Source organism: Pinus tabuliformis, chromosome X (assembly GCF_031772625.1).
Source record: "Pinus tabuliformis cultivar Carrire ecotype Pingquan chromosome X, CPIR1, whole genome shotgun sequence".
Taxonomy (NCBI): Eukaryota; Viridiplantae; Streptophyta; class Pinopsida; order Pinales; family Pinaceae; genus Pinus; species Pinus tabuliformis.
In genome coordinates, this window is record NC_142308.1 from 32850071 (window position 1) to 32865957 (window position 15887).

Here is a 15887-nt window from a genome sequence, read left to right on the forward strand (position 1 = left end):
TTGGCCTAGGGAAAAGTGTCCAAAAGAATTTAATTTTTCTCCTAAAGTGACTTTATAATTTTATAAAGTTAAATCTAATTTAAAAGTGACTTTAAGTGATAAATTTACTAAGTCTAATTTTAAAGTGACTTTTATAAAGTCAATGAAAAATTAGAAAGGAAAAGTGACTTTGGAAATAAATGACTAAGTGGGTCTTTATTAAAGTGGGGTGAATTAAAAAATAAAAAGTGAGATTTAAATGAGCATTTAATCTCAGCCTTAGATTTCAATCTATTTCAGCCATTGGATTTAGGGATCACCCAAAAGTCACTTGGATCACCCAAAAGTCACTTGGGGTTGGATTAAAGGAGGAAAAGTAGGAAAAGGTCATTAATTCTTTCATGAGTAGATTGAGAGAAGGAGAGCAAGAGAGCAAGGGAGATTTCTGGACAGTGAGTTGCGGAGTTTTAGCAACGGAGTTTCAGCAGCGGAGTTTCAGCAAGTCTGTACAGCGGAGTTTCAGCAGGGCGGAGTTTCAGCAAGGCTGAGTTTCAGCAAGGCTGAGATAAGTTGTAAAAGTTTGCTTGCTGATTTTTGCTGAATATTTCTCTTACTGTAAAAAGGCATTTTCCAGAAATAAAGAAGAGCTCTCACACTGGTTTTCCCCAAGAGTTGTAGGGGGTTTTTCCAGGGTCACATTGACCAAAAATCTCAGTGTTTAAATGTGTTTTAATGGCTGTTTATTACTGCTGATTTTTATTTCTGCAATTTCCAGCATTTTGTAAAATTTCCAGAATTTGTGTTTTCAGCAAATTTATTTTTTCTAGCTTGTTAAATGTATGGTTATGGGAAAGGGCATTTAACTATATGGGAGAAATAAGGAGAAACTGAAAATCGGGGTGGGAAATGAGAAATTTTTACATGGTATCAGAGGTTGAGTGCTGAAGTGCAGTTTGGGACAGCAAGGAAGAAAATTACAGCCTGCTGATTTTTCACTCAGAAAATTCTAGCAAGCTGATTTTTCACAAACAACGGTTTTATCTTTATTACAACAGTGCTATTTTTCAGTTTTAGGACAGCAGGATGTCATTGGGATTGAGGGTGGAGGATAGGCTGGATGGGCATACAAATTACAGCGTTTGGAAGGAGAGAATGCAGAGTATCTTTGAGGAGATAGAAGTTTGGGATATCATGGTGCATACCACACAGAACCCTGTTGTTGTGCCCACTGATGCTACTCAGTTGACAGCTTATAATAAAAAGAACAACAACGATAAGAGGTTGATTCTAGACAGAATCAAAGACCATTGCATTCCTCATGTGAGAGGAAAGAGCAATGCCCATGAGATGTGGACAACATTGTCCAATCTCTACCAGAGTACCAATGAGAACCGGAAGATGGTCCTGAAGGAGAAGCTGAAGAACATTAAGATGGGTAATGATAGTGCAGCTGGATATCTCACAAAGATTACTAATGTAAGAGATGAGTTGGCAGCGATTGGAGAGGCCATTCCACCCGCTGAGTTGGTGCGGATTGCAGTGAATGGCCTCCCTCGTTCATGGTTGAACTTTGCTGATGGGGTTTGTGCACGTGAGACCCTTTCCACATGGGAGAGGTTTTGGGATGATTGCATTCAGACAGAGATCAGGAAAGGTCAGCTTGGTGCAACCAAGCCAGTTGAGCAGGATGAGGATGTAGCACTGGTCGCAGGAGGCAAGAAAGGCAAAGGGAAGAAGCAGGCTTCCACAAGCAGTGGTGGGGGCAAAGGCAAAGGTAAAGGTAAACAGGGGAACACACAGAAGGACTATTCCAAGGTGAAGTGTTGGAATTGTCAAAAGATGGGACACTATGCAGTTGTGTGTCCGGAGAAGAAGAAGAAGAAGGGGAAGAACCAGGACGTGGCAGCTTCAACAGAGATTGAGGACTTTGCAGGTCGTTTTGACCGGGAGTTTGCGTTCACTACGTGTGAGTCCTCTAGTGCAGGATCCCCTGCCACACAGGTTCAGAGGGAGCATGCTTTTCCCTCGATTAACGGAGCATCTTCAGGTATCTGGTATGTGGACAGTGGGGCTTCACGTCACATGACAGGAGTCCGTGAGTACTTCTCAGAGCTTTCAGAGAGTGGCACTGATATAGAGGTAGTACTCGGTGATGACAGAGTTGTTAGAGCAGTCGGGGTGGGGACATTGACATTTCAGAGGGAGTCCAAACCTCCCTTGAAAGTGTCAGATGTTCTTTATGTGCCAGGGATGAGGAAGAACCTCATATCCGTCTCAGCTTTGGAGGACAAAGGATATGAGGTACTGTTCAGGGGAGGACAGGTGTTGATGTATCCCAGGGGCACTCCAGCTGATTCAGTTAGAGTGATAGGTGTATGCCATGCAAAGGTGTACAAGTTTGCATTCCAGCCCCTTTTGGCATTGAGCAGTAGTACCGACAACAAAGCTAGCAGTTCTGAGCTGTGTGAGATTTGGCACCGCAGGATGGGACATATGTATCATGGAGCCTTGAGAACGTTGCGGGAGATCACTACAGGTGTGCCAGATTTCAGTACTGATCACTTTGATACTTGCAGAGGTTGTGCGATGGGCAAGTTTGCCAAATCCCCTTTTCCCAGCAGTGACAATAGAGCGACTGGGATACTTGATTTGATTCATTCCGATGTGAGCGGTCGGATGTCTCATGTTTCCTTGAGTGGATATGAGTACTATGTTTTATTCATTGATGATCACTCCAGGAGGACCTGGATTTATTTTTTGAAGACCAAGAGTGAGGTCTTCAAGCGGTTTCAGGAGTTCAGAGCTCTTGTGGAGACACAGACAGGTCGAAAGATCAAGTCCCTGAGGTCGGACAATGGAGGAGAGTACACCCTTGGAGAGTTTGTTGACTATTGTGCGGAGGCAGGCATTAGGAGGGAGTTCACTGTTCCTTACAACCCCCAGCAAAACGGGGTTGCAGAGAGGAAGAACAGATCCATCATAGGGGCTGCCAAAGCCATGTTACATGATCAGGGGTTGCCATTGTTCTTGTGGGCAGAGGCTTGCAACACAGCTGTTTACTTGCAGAACAGGAGTCCGCATCGTGCCTTGGGGCACATGACTCCGGAGGAGGCTTTCTCTGGGATGAAGCTTGATATTGGTCATCTTCATATCTTTGGATGCATTACATACTCCTGTATACCCAAGGAGAAGAGGACCAAACTAGAGCCCACCGCAGAGAAGGGTATCTTTGTGGGCTACAGTGAGACCTCAAAGGCCTTTCGGATTTACATTCCTGCACAGAGGAGAGTTGTTGTCAAACGGGATGTGAAGTTCGAGGAGGACAGGGCCTTTAGGAGGTCACGGGAGTTAGAGTATCTGGATCAACCAGACCCTCAGCAGTAGTTGAGTCAGTCGCAGGGATCCAGTGGGCAGGGATCAGGAGGATCAGGAGGTACATCTATGAGGATGTCAGGTCCGTCAATGAGCAGTGGCTCACCGAGCCAGAGGGGTGGTGCTCCGGGCAGCATGGGGAGCAGTTCACATAGCAATTCACTAGGGAGTCCACTGATGGACAGTTCACACGGTACCTCAGCTTCTACAGGGTCAAGTGCAGGCAGGAGGACAGCAGACAGACAGTCAGGAGTTCAGGCTGCTGATGATGATGAGGAGGAGGAGTTTCATTCTCCGGTGGGAGAAGTGCGCTCAGGGAAGAGGAAGCCCAAGTGGCTTCAGGACACCTTGAGAGATGCCTCATTTGTTGCTGAGCCGAAGAGGCCGGTCAGAGAGAGTAGACCACCTGAGAGGTTTTGTAGCTATATGGCGATGGTTACCAGCATCCTTGACTCTGAGCCTTTTAGCTATGAGGAGGTAGCTAGCCAGCAGGTCTGGAGAGAGGCCATGCAGGAGGAGTATTCTTCTATCATGAAGAATGATGTTTGGGAGGTGGTGCCGAGGCCTGAGGGCAAATCCGTGGTTACTTCCAGATGGCTTTACAAGATAAAGCATGCTGCAGATGGCATCATTGAGAAATTCAAAGCAAGGTTTGTGGCTAGAGGGTTCTCCCAGGTAGAGGGAGTTGATTACCTAGAGCCACCCTAGAGAAAATCCTTTGCGAATTTTCATTGGCTTTAATTACCTTTTTCGAAGTACTAAGGGCATAGAATATATAAAGGAAGATTGCCTGTGAAATTGTTTGACTATAGAATCCTTTGTGCAAGAGTAAAACATCATAATGTCCAAAGTGTTGAATTGGCCTCTGATTTTGTTGCCTCCTTCCCAAGATAGATTCCTTCTTGAATTGTCAATTAAGGGGACCCTAAGATACTTAGTAAGTAACGAAGCGCTAGTAAAATTGAAAACTTGATATAAGTTTCTCTAAAAATCCAGCATTGCGTTAAAAAGGAAAATATGTGATTTCCTTTTGTTGTTAATCCTTGTGAAGCAGGAGGAATAGTTCCTAAACCTCCTTAAAAGCTCTGGCCTCCCAAATGATTGCCTTTCTCACCAAAAGAGTGTCATATAAAAATTAAAGATGTGAGATCGAATTTTAGTTTGGAGCATGCTTAATCCCACACAACTTGTCCTTCTCTTTCATGGCAGATAGGGACAAACCTAGGCCATTGACCACTAGTATAAACATGTAAGGAGACTGTAGGAATTTACAGGGTAAGTTCCTCAGACAGAACACCAAAGGACACCGCTCACAAACAGATCACAGATCAATACACCAATATTTTGACGTGGTTAAAACCCTCAAAGAGGGAAACAGTCCACAGCCTGAGCCAACGCGGCCACTTCAGGCAATTTATTAATAAAAGAATGAAAATTTACATATGCTTCTCTCATAGACGGATTACCCTACAAATGACCCTCCATGCTCTTTAAATAGAGATCATGGACCAATCGGGTATTAAGCCACGGATCAAGTGTCGGTAATACCGAGGAGAGAATGAACCGTCAGATCTCTACATATCGTGACCGTCGGATTGTTAGTTACAAAATGTACATAGTAAAGAAACACACTTTACCTAACTCTATACCTAACTCTATACTAGACCAAGTTGTACTTAACTATTTCCTATGTGTCGGAATATCCTAACATCCCCCCTTAAGAACAACTTGGGATAGGATTGAAGGATTTACAAATATGACACAATAGGAGAAGGAAGGAGGCACTAGAGCCTATCCCCCCTTAGTGACAACTTCCTGAACTCCAACCATAAATCGAAGTTTACTGAACTTCGCTTCTGTGAGAGCCTTTGTAAAGATGTCTGCAACTTGATCATCTGTTGAACAATATTGCACTTCAAGAACATGGTCGTAAATGAGCTTTCTGATGAAGTGCATGTGCAGTTCAATGTGTTTGCTGCGCTGATGTTGGACTGGATCTTTGCATAGCTGAATGGCACTTTGATTATCACACCAAAGTGTAGTCGGATGCTGCTGCTGAAAGCCAAACTCTAACAGGATCTGACGAAGCCACAAGGCTTCCTTACTAGCTTCTATGACACCACGATACTCTGCTTCTGCTGAAGAAAGAGAAACGACACCTTGTTTCTTGCAAGCCCATGTAATAGGTCCTGAACCAAGAGTGAACACATAACCTGCAGTAGACTTCCGATCATCAGGGTCACCAGCCCAATCGGAATCAGTGAAACCAACCAATAGAGGAGATGCTTCGGCACTGTAATGAATCCCAAACTGAACTGTACCTCGAACATAACGAAGTATTCTTTTAGCTGCTTTCCAATGACTTTCACGTGGGTTTTGCATAAACCGAGCAACAAGGCCAACAACAAAGGAAAGGTCAGGACGAGTATGGGTTAGATACAAAAGTTTTCCTACAAGTTGACAGTATAAGGTAGTATCAACTTCAGGAGAAGTACAAGTGACTGAAAGTTTGACTCCAGACTGAAAGGGAGAAGGGGCTGGCTTACAGTCTTCCATGTGAAAATGGCGTAGAATATCACAGGCATACTTGGATTGGGAAAGGGAAATACCTTCCTTGGATTGCAAGACTTGAAGACCGAGAAAATAATGTAAGTGTCCTAAGTCTGTTATTTCAAACTTCCTTTTAAGGCTAGACTTCACATGGTTTATAAGGTTGGGATCACTACCAGTCAGGATAAGATCATCAACATAAAGAACAAGGATGATAAGTGACTTGCCCACTTTCTTGGTGTAGACAGTATTGTTAGAATGACACCTAGAGAAGCCAGATTCTAAAAGAAAGTTATCCATTTTGGCATACCAAGCTCGAGGAGCTTGCTTGAGACCATAAAGGGATTTCTTAAGCCGACATACAAGGCTGGAGTCTGTTTGTATAAAGCCAATAGGTTGTTCCATATAGATTTCTTCATGCAAGTCCCCATGCAAGAAGGCGGATTTAACATCCATCTGATGGACTTCCCATTTGAAAGAGGCAGCAAGGGAAAGAACAAGGCGGATAGAGTTCATTTTGGCAACAGGGGAGAAGGTTTCAGTATAGTCAATGCCTTCAACTTGTGAAAAACATTTAGCAACAAGACGAGCTTTATGTTTATTGACTTTCCCATCTGGTCCATACTTGGTTCTGTAAACCCATTTGCATCTAACAAGTTTTCTTCCCTTTGGTAGAGGAACAAGATCCCATGTATCATTTGCCAATAATGAATGATATTCTTCATTCATAGCTGCTTCCCAATCTGGATGCCCTGAAGCTTCTGCAAAGGTGTCAGGATCATAATTCACTGAAGCTTGAGCCAATAAAGAAGAGGCTCTTTCGAACTGAGAACGTGTACGTCGCTGATCTGTAGGATCACCGGCAAGATCACCTGCTGCATCCCGAGTAGCACGGACCCATTTTGGAAGCTGAGGAGCTGCAGGAGGATCCTGAGAAGGTGGGGAAGGATTTTCATCTTCGCTTTCATCATCTGAAGAAGAAATATTTTTAAAAGTAGAAGAGATAGGGAGAGGTGGCACATCCGCCGAACTAGGCTCGCAGGCCGATATATTTTCAACAAACTTTACATCTCTTCTAATGATAACATTTTTGGACTTAAGTGGAATAAGTCTATATCCTTTGACATCTTCAGAATATCCAACAAAAACATTTTTCACTCTTAGGTTCTAAAGCTTTATGTTTTTCATCTGGAATATGGGCCCATGCTTCACTTCCAAAAACACAAAAGTGACTTACATCTGGTTTGATTGAGCTCCATGCTTCTTCTGGAGTGATATTCTTTAAAACCTTAGTAGGAGTGCGATTTATTATGTAATTTGCACAGTTAATGGCTTCTGCCCAATAATTAAGACTAAGTCCTTTAGATTGAAGCATACAATTAGCCATTTCCTTTAAGGTGCGATTCTTCCTTTCAGCTACACCATTTTGTTGTGGAGTATATGGAACAGTATGTTGCATTTGAATTCCATTCTCAGTGCAAAAGTTGATGAATGTGTTTTTAACATATTCTCCGCCATTATCAGATCTTAGCTTAAGAATTTGATGTCCAGATTGTTTTTCAACAAAGGCTTTCAAGGCCAAGAACATGTTAAATACTTCACTCTTGAGTTTTAAGAAGTATACCCAAGTGCGTCTGGAGAAATCATCAATGAAAGTTAAGAAATACTTGTAGCCAGAGAATGAAGCAACTGAAAGTGGACCACATAAATCACTATGCACGAGCTGTAAAGGGGCTGAGGCGTGCCAAGAGGCACGTTTTTCAAAACTGTCCCGATGATGTTTTCCGAGTACACATCCGGAACAAACACCATCTCTGCAAGATACCATTGGAAGACCTGTCACCATATTTTCTTTACATAGATTTTGAAGAGAGCGATAGTTTAAGTGACCAAATCGCTCATGCCAAAGTTTGATCACTTCATTATTATGAGCAACAAATACTGAGGGAAGATTTGATGACCCAAAGTTATGAAACTTATACAACCTTGTAGAATCATCAGCAATGCCAGTAGCTAAAATCTGTCTAGGATCTCTTAGGTCCTTAATTACAACATGGTGAGGTTAAAATTCAACGATTTTACCTTCACCTGAATGGGTTATCTGATATACAGATAGAAGGTTGTAGGATAAGGTTGGAACACATAATACATCATTAAACTGACCATTGTCTAGATGAACAGTTCTAGTCCCTACAACACTAAGAGATCTATCATCACCAACATATATATTTTTGGTGTTACAATCATTTAAAGAAGAAAACATGGCTTTGTTTTTGGCCATGTGATAAGAAGCTCCAGAATCAATGAGCCACTCATGAGAATGAGAAGAAGAAGATACATTTAGTGCATAGCCAGACCGAGATGCATGACAACCACATGCAAAAAGTGCCATTCCTGAAGATGAAGTTGAAGTTGAAGATTGCTTCAAATGGATGTTATGCTTCTTCATTGCTGCTTCCAAGGCTTCCATCTTCTTAAAGCATTTGGATTCTAAGTGGTCATCTCGATTACAAAAGTTGCAATGTCTATCAGTCTTCATCCCTTTGTTTTTATTTGTCTTATCATTTTGTTGAAATGATTTTTCATTTTGAGGATAAAATTGCTTAGGACCCTTGTTTGGTTTAGGACCATTCTTTTTGGGATACAACTTCTTAGGATTCTTTGGATTTGGTTGCTGCTGGGCGGCTAACGCTTTCTTAGAAGAGTTTCCAAGATGAAGAAGACCAAGGTGTAAGAGTTTTTCTTGTTCTCTTATTAAAGAATCACAAAAGGAATCAAAGGAAGGGGACTTGTAGGTTTGTCCTTGAGAAATGAAGGCTTCTCTTGTAGAATGGAAGGTGGAAACAAACACAGAATAGGCTGGTCCCAACTTAGTAAGAATGGAGTAGATAAGGCTACTATCTTCTTTCTTAACCTTAACACCCTCCAAGAGAAGTCTAAGGGTCTTGAACTTGGACAAAAAATCTTCAATGCAAGAAAAATTATTGGGGTCCAATGTAAGCAATTCATTTTCAAGTTGATGGGCTTTAAGTTCATTTTTAATTCCAAAGACTTTAGTAATTTGTTGCAGTGCTTCATCAGGAGTATCAAGTTCTGCAATATGGAATCTAAGATCTGGAGAAATAGACATCCCTATCAACCCACGTGCTTGGTCTTGCCTATTTTCCCATTTAGTTGCCTTATCTTCATCTTTCGGTTTGGTCTCTTGGCCTGTGGCTATTCTGTAAAGACCTTTACTTCTAAGTAAATCCACAATGTAGGACCACCATTGGAAGTAGTTAGTGCTATCAAGAATGACTTGGCATGGACTTTCCATTTTTAACAGAAACTGAAGCTGTAGATGTTGAAACTAAGTGTACCAATGGAAAGATCTCGAAAAATTAGGCCGTTTAAAAAAAAATGGTTCTGAAAACGGCTTCCGGATGAAGAAGTTATGGCTTTTTGAAAAAAAATTGACGAAGTCGCCGACGAAGTGCAGGAATGTGCGGAAATGAAAAAATCCGCCCCCACAAAATGGAGACTTGAACCCAAGACCTCTACTCTCATAAATTAGCTTTGCACCAAGTGAGCTATACAAAAAGTTTGAGAGAGAGAGAGGGGGGGTTGATGCTTTGGGTTGTGTGCTTGCTTTGAGAAACCTCTTTTTCCCTACAAAACAAAAAACACAAAACCCAACACGGATATACAAAAAATGAACCTTGCGGCTCGAAGTTAGCTTTAGCCGGAAACTAAATATTTTTCTCAATGTTTCTGATTTTCCGAGATCACACTAAGGCGTAGCGGAAAAGAGCATACGCATGAGAAAAATCCTTCCTTTCTGTTTCTGATTTTCCCAGATCGCACAGAGTCGTAGGGCAAAGAGCATACGCAGAAATGAAAGGTATAGATCCGGTAATAAAAAAAGCTAAATAAACCGAAACCGAAATAAACAGAGAGAAAATAACTGTAAACTGCAAATAAACACTATATACCTCCATATCTTAAAAATGACGCAGCTAGGGCTATCGGAAACCTTTTCGCGTGAAACGAAAGGGGTTCCTCACTGGAACAAATGCGCCCAACTCAACAGAGCAGTCCTCTCGGCCCGAAAGCAGTCAGAAACAGTAGATCTAGGAAACGGCAGTCGGATGCAGTCTACCGGCTTCAGATTTGGATCACCAACGGACGCGGCCCTCAAATAGCTCTGATACCATGTAGGAATTCACAGGGTAAGTTCCTCAGACAGAACACCAAAGGACACCGCTCACAAACAGATCACAGATCAATACACCAGTATTTTGACGTGGTTAAAACCCTCAAAGAGGGAAACAGTCCACGGCCTGAGCCAACGTGGCCACTTCAGGCAATTTATTAATAAAAGAATGAAAATTTACATATGCTTTTCTCATAGACGGATTACCCTACAAATGACCCTCCATGCTCTTTAAATAGAGATCATGGACCAATCGGGTGTTAAGCCACGGATCAAGTGTCGGTAATACGGAGGAGAGAATGAACCGTCGGATCACTACATATCGTGACCGTCGGATTGTAAGTTACAAAATGTACATAGTAAAGAAACACACTTTACCTAACTCTATACTAGACCAAATTGTACTTAACTATTTCCTATGTGTCGGAATATCCTACCAGAGACATGGGGTCTTCTTGATGAATTCCCCTACTTGTTTTGAAGGAGGTGGTATGGGGCGATTAACTAGGACATAGTAAAGACTATGGAGATGCAACTTAATACTCATTGTATTTAGCTTGCTTCAAAGCCAAAGGCTTTCAGTATCTGTCATAAGCCCTGGCATGTCCAAATTAATCATCATACATGACTTCTTCTTTGCGTTTAAGGTATGGACAACTTCTTGTGCAGTAATAACTCCATTCAAGTCTTGCCTTCCACCTACAAACTCCCCTTTCTTTTTGGAAATACTTACATCCAATATGGGTTTCAGTCTGTTAGCGATCACTTTTTCATATTATCTTGTAAATGATGTTATATGAAGCAACTGGTTGGAATTCATCAACCGTAGAGGCATTTTTGTATTTAGGAATTAAAGTGATGAAGGTGGAATTTAAAGCTGTGAAGATAGAATTTAAAGCTGTGAGAAGTGTGCCATTCCTTCTTGATTATTCCACGGCCTCCCAAATTAAGCACCCTACAATACCTCAGCAGTCATGTAAAAATTCCAAATAGGAACCATTCGGTGATGGGGCATTTCCCTTGCTGATTCAAAAGGTGCCTTCCTAGAATTTAAAGTTTTGAAGATAGAATTTAAAGCTTTGAGAAGTATGCCATTCCTTCTTGATTATTCCACGGCCTCCCAATTTAAGCCCCCTACAATATCCCAACAGTAATGTAAAAATCCCAAATAGGAACCATTCGGTGATGGGGCATTTCCCTCGCTGATTCAAAAAGTGCCTTCCTCACCTCATCTTTTGAGACTTCTCAAATAAAATTGAAATTATATTCTTGGTTTTCGAGAATTAGTATTTAGCAGTGTTTTAAGACTCCGACTCGGCCGAGGATCGACTCCGACTCCGACTCCGAAACGGTAATGACTCGGCCGGCTCGATTTCAATGACTCGGTCGTTGTAAAAAATACATTAAATATTTATTTTTTTTATTAAAAAACATAATTTTAAATATTTTAAACATAATTTTAAAGATTTTCATTCATGTTTCCAAACACACAGCATTATAATATAGATGGAAGACAACATATGATCAAAGTAGGCTCTTTGCTTCTGTTCAATTTGTACATTAAAGTTCAGATATAGCAATGAAGCACCTTCCAGAGTGCTACAACAATGATGAAACATAAACCTTTACTGCCCCCTATCTTAGAATGAAGGACTGTTGATGAAGTAAGCCAGGACTCATAACCTTAAAAGTTAAAATGACCTCGGAATATCTGTCTGAAAAAGCAAAGTTTATACTGAAAACTCGAGATTTGTTTAAGAGCAGCAATACTTGTGAATTTGAAGGGGGGCATGTTTCACAATGAAAAATGGTATATCTTGGCCACATAATTTCAAAAAATATATTGAAATGGACCGAGGAAATGTGAACACTATTTTGGGAGTGGCCAACTCCAGATAATGCAACACAAATATGGCAATTTCATAGACTTGTGAACTTTATCAAAAGTTCATCCGAACATTTAGTAAGATTGTAGCACCTATGAATATTTTGATGACAGCAGACAATAGGTTTTAAGATCCAAGGTAGCTGAAGAGGATTTCCAATCTCTTAAAAGATGACTAATGGAAGCTACAGTTTTAGCCATTACAGATGGTAACAAACTTTTCAAGGTTGAATCTGATGATCAAGTTTGGTTCTTGGGGTACTAGTTAGCCAAGAAGGACATTCCAGTGCATACCACCATGAAAAGTTTAATCAAGAAAAAATTAAATAGAGAATTTCCAATCAAGAATTATATACAATTATACAATATCTATGTCATCAAAGGCAATACTTGATGGCTAAGGAGTTCATGCTATATATAGATCATCAAGCTTTGCAACACACATCAACTTCACATCATGCCAAATAGTTAAATTAATTGCAAAGTTTTGTTTCTAACTTACTAAGATCGAACACAAGGCAGGTAAAGCTGCAAAAGATGATGATCAATGTAGGACAATGGTTCACATCAAATTCGAATCCTCATAATACAGTGCCTTTCCAAAACACACCAAATTTTGGAAGATAAATTATCAAACGACACTGTAATTGCAGTCACAAGTATGGGTATGACAGAGCAGTTTATAAAACAGGAGGCAAGGTTTATGACAGAGCAGTTTATGACCGAGTCAAATTGGATCCGGCCGGGTTGACCGAGTCACACATGACTCGGCCGAGTCATGTGTGACTCGGTCAACCGGACCGGTTACTTGGCCGGGTCACTCCTCCAGCAATCGACTCGGTTCGACTCGGCCGTTTCGGTTTCGAAACGGCCGGTTTGTAAAACACTGGTATTTAGATCTTAAAGATTTCTTCTTCCCTATCCAAATCAAGTTTCAAGACAAACTCTTGGAAGAAACTCCTCAATTCTTCTTCTATGTTTGATCGATATTCCGGCATCTCCTTGTATTTAGTATTTAGTTTAGTGATTCAACTTACACACTTATTCCTCATAGTAACATAATGGAAAAACTAGTCACTTTGTCACACTCCTTAATCTATCTCACTTGAGATTTCTGCATCCAAAAAGTTTCTTTCCTCTACTATGTTCATTTATTTTATTGTGTTAAATTCCACTCTTGAGCCTCAAGTCAGGGGAGAGACCATTTTCCATGATTTCTAGTTGAAGATTCCTCTACTCTTCCAAAGTATTATTTTGCTGGAAGATGTTCTATTCCATCTTTTGGGTTCATCTTTAGATCCTTCAACTTTTGTTGGACAACACGCATTTTGGAGCCACCTAAGATGTTCACTGTTTCCCACCATGCTTTGACACTATTCTTGAAGTTTGATTGGCAGATTTATGCATCCCGATTATAGTGCCATATGAAGTTATGAATGCCTCTAAATCAGTGTTATTAGAACTGAACTGGTTTTGCCAAAAAAGGACAGTTTGAATGGTTTTGACCGGTTTATGGTGGTTGCCTGCATACCAAGGGTCTAAATTGGAAATGGATGGTTCTGTACTGAATTGTCTGGTTTTGTGATAGAACTGGCCTTAAATGTCTGAACCGGTCAATTTCATATGGAACTGGCCAGTTCCATACTAATCCATATGTCGGGCTGTGGGACGACAAAAATTAGTAATTACACCCACTCCACCCCCCCAAAAGTTAAACAAAAAAAAAACCTAAATAAACCTAATTATTTTTAAATCGAGATATCATTTTTCTGGATTATCTGCATTGAGTAAGTCATTTATCAATGACCCATATCCATGAGTATTAATCACAACTGACCAATTTCTCATTTTTCTGGATTATCTGCATTGAGTAAGTCATTTATCAATGACCCATATCCATGAGTATTAATCACAACTGACCAATTTCTCATGACTTTGAATAGTACACTTAGCATTCATTGCATATGATGACACTCACAAGCGTGAGGAAGTGGGATTGAAACTAGCAAAAATGAATCATAGGGCATCAATCATCACCTCTGGGGCTTGCACCCGGCAACCAGGACTTCCTTTGAGGTCACCCATCCCATGACCCCTCTCGCTCAAGCACACTTTAGGAGTTCTCCCCATAATCAAGCCCACTTAGCTTGATACCGCATTTGCAAAATGTTAGCAAGTATTGTGCCCTATGAACTATTTATTTAGAACTTCCTTGGCTCTTTTATTTAAGTATGGAGGGGCTTCTGCAGTCTAACATATGAGATATCAATTTTCAGGATTATCTGTGTAGAGAAAGTCATTAATCTGTGACCCATATTCATGAGTGTTTGTTGTATTGATCAATTTCTCATGATTTTGAAGTCCACTTAGCACTCATTGCATTGGTTGATGCTCACAGGGGTGATGCCAACTTCAGATGATTTGCTATTTGTTTCAACTTGATATCCTCCAGAAATCAGCAGTGAAGGAATTTTGAGAATGTTTGCTTTTCTTTTTTGTGACCATTTTTTGGTGGAGAATGAAGTAATGGATTTAATCAGATTTGTAGGAATCATAAAATATTGATTTTGTTATCCATTGTTTGCATATACAGCCACATAGCATTCGTGTTATGGGTGACAAAGCAACAGCTCGGGAAACAATGAAAAAGGCTGGGGTTCCAACTGTACCAGGAAGTGATGGGATTTTAGAGGTAGGTACTTGAATCTTTTTAGTTAAATAATGGATGGTATTATCAGCTAGAAAAAGTTGTTGTGCATACACTAACATTTGCCAATTCTAAGATTCTGCAAGTTTCTCATTTTTAAATCCATTTTAGTCGAGAATATGTTTTTCTCATATTAATCATCATTATATATCTGACAATGTGAGCATGTTTTCAGTCAACAGAAGAGGCTATAAAAGTTGCTAATGAGATTGGGTTTCCAGTAATGATCAAGGTATTCAGTGTGTTTTCCCATGTTAGATTCTATTGCTTTAAGTTACTGAACATTGCATTATATTTTACTTGGAGACAATTTAAGAGCATTATATTTCAAGGTGCAGTTCTGATCCTAACTGTGCCTTCTTGTGAATGGGGAGAAGTCTATTAAAGTAATACTTTTATTTTCAGGCTATGAGTGGTTGATTCTATAAACTCTACTTGCTTTAAGCAACAAACACCATGAATTAAACATATTTTTGAACTTCCTTGACCTTTGCTTGCAGACCATCTCCTCTGAAAAAGACATATAATTGCTTAAAGAATAATTAAATATAGCACCATTTTGCACACATTATTAGTACAATTTACAGGACCTATCTGGTGTAGGATTTGTATAAAAAACAAGTAAATCTAGTGGTATTTTACTATTTTTGTTTACATGAGTGGGCCATAGTTAAAGTTTTCTGCCCTGAGTAAATATTGTTGAACTGTGGCAATTATCTGTTTGTTACCATGTACCTTAGTAATGGTTTGTAAATGACAAATGCTGTTAATATTTCTAACTCATATTTGCTTAAAATCAATGAGGTACATTCTTTACTGCTGTATGAGTATGGTAAATGTGAAAGCTTTTGGTTCTGAAGTCCAGAATCAAGTTTTACAAAATTTAAAATGTGACATGAGAAATGCCTTCAGAAAAATTGAAAATAGAAGATTGCTATGGTAAGACACAATTCACACGGGATTGAACAGTGGAAGCAGAAAAGTAAAACTGAGTACACATGGTCTTAAAGTGGCAATGGGTACTTAGCTGTTGAATTTATAGCTAAATGCTGTTGCATGTGTTGCAATACATTTTAGTTTTGTTTGTGATGACCTTTGGATCTTGACCTGTTATTTGTGTTAATTCTTATTTCAATTATGTCAGAAGGAAAAAGTTGTGCAACCCATGATGCTTATCTTTACAATGTTATAATCATTTCAAG

General features: G+C 40.1%; 1 protein-coding gene across 1 annotated transcript in view; it reads left to right on the forward strand.

Moving 5' to 3' along the window:
- The window catches only part of CAC2 (acetyl Co-enzyme a carboxylase biotin carboxylase subunit), a 201931-nt gene that overhangs the window by 26938 nt on the left and 159106 nt on the right, over window positions 1-15887 (forward strand). Inside the window, 3 exon segments of the mRNA XM_089449789.1 lie at window positions 14572-14615; window positions 14618-14670; window positions 14861-14917. Of these exon segments, the coding sequence (XP_089305915.1) occupies window positions 14572-14615; window positions 14618-14670; window positions 14861-14917 (154 nt within the window).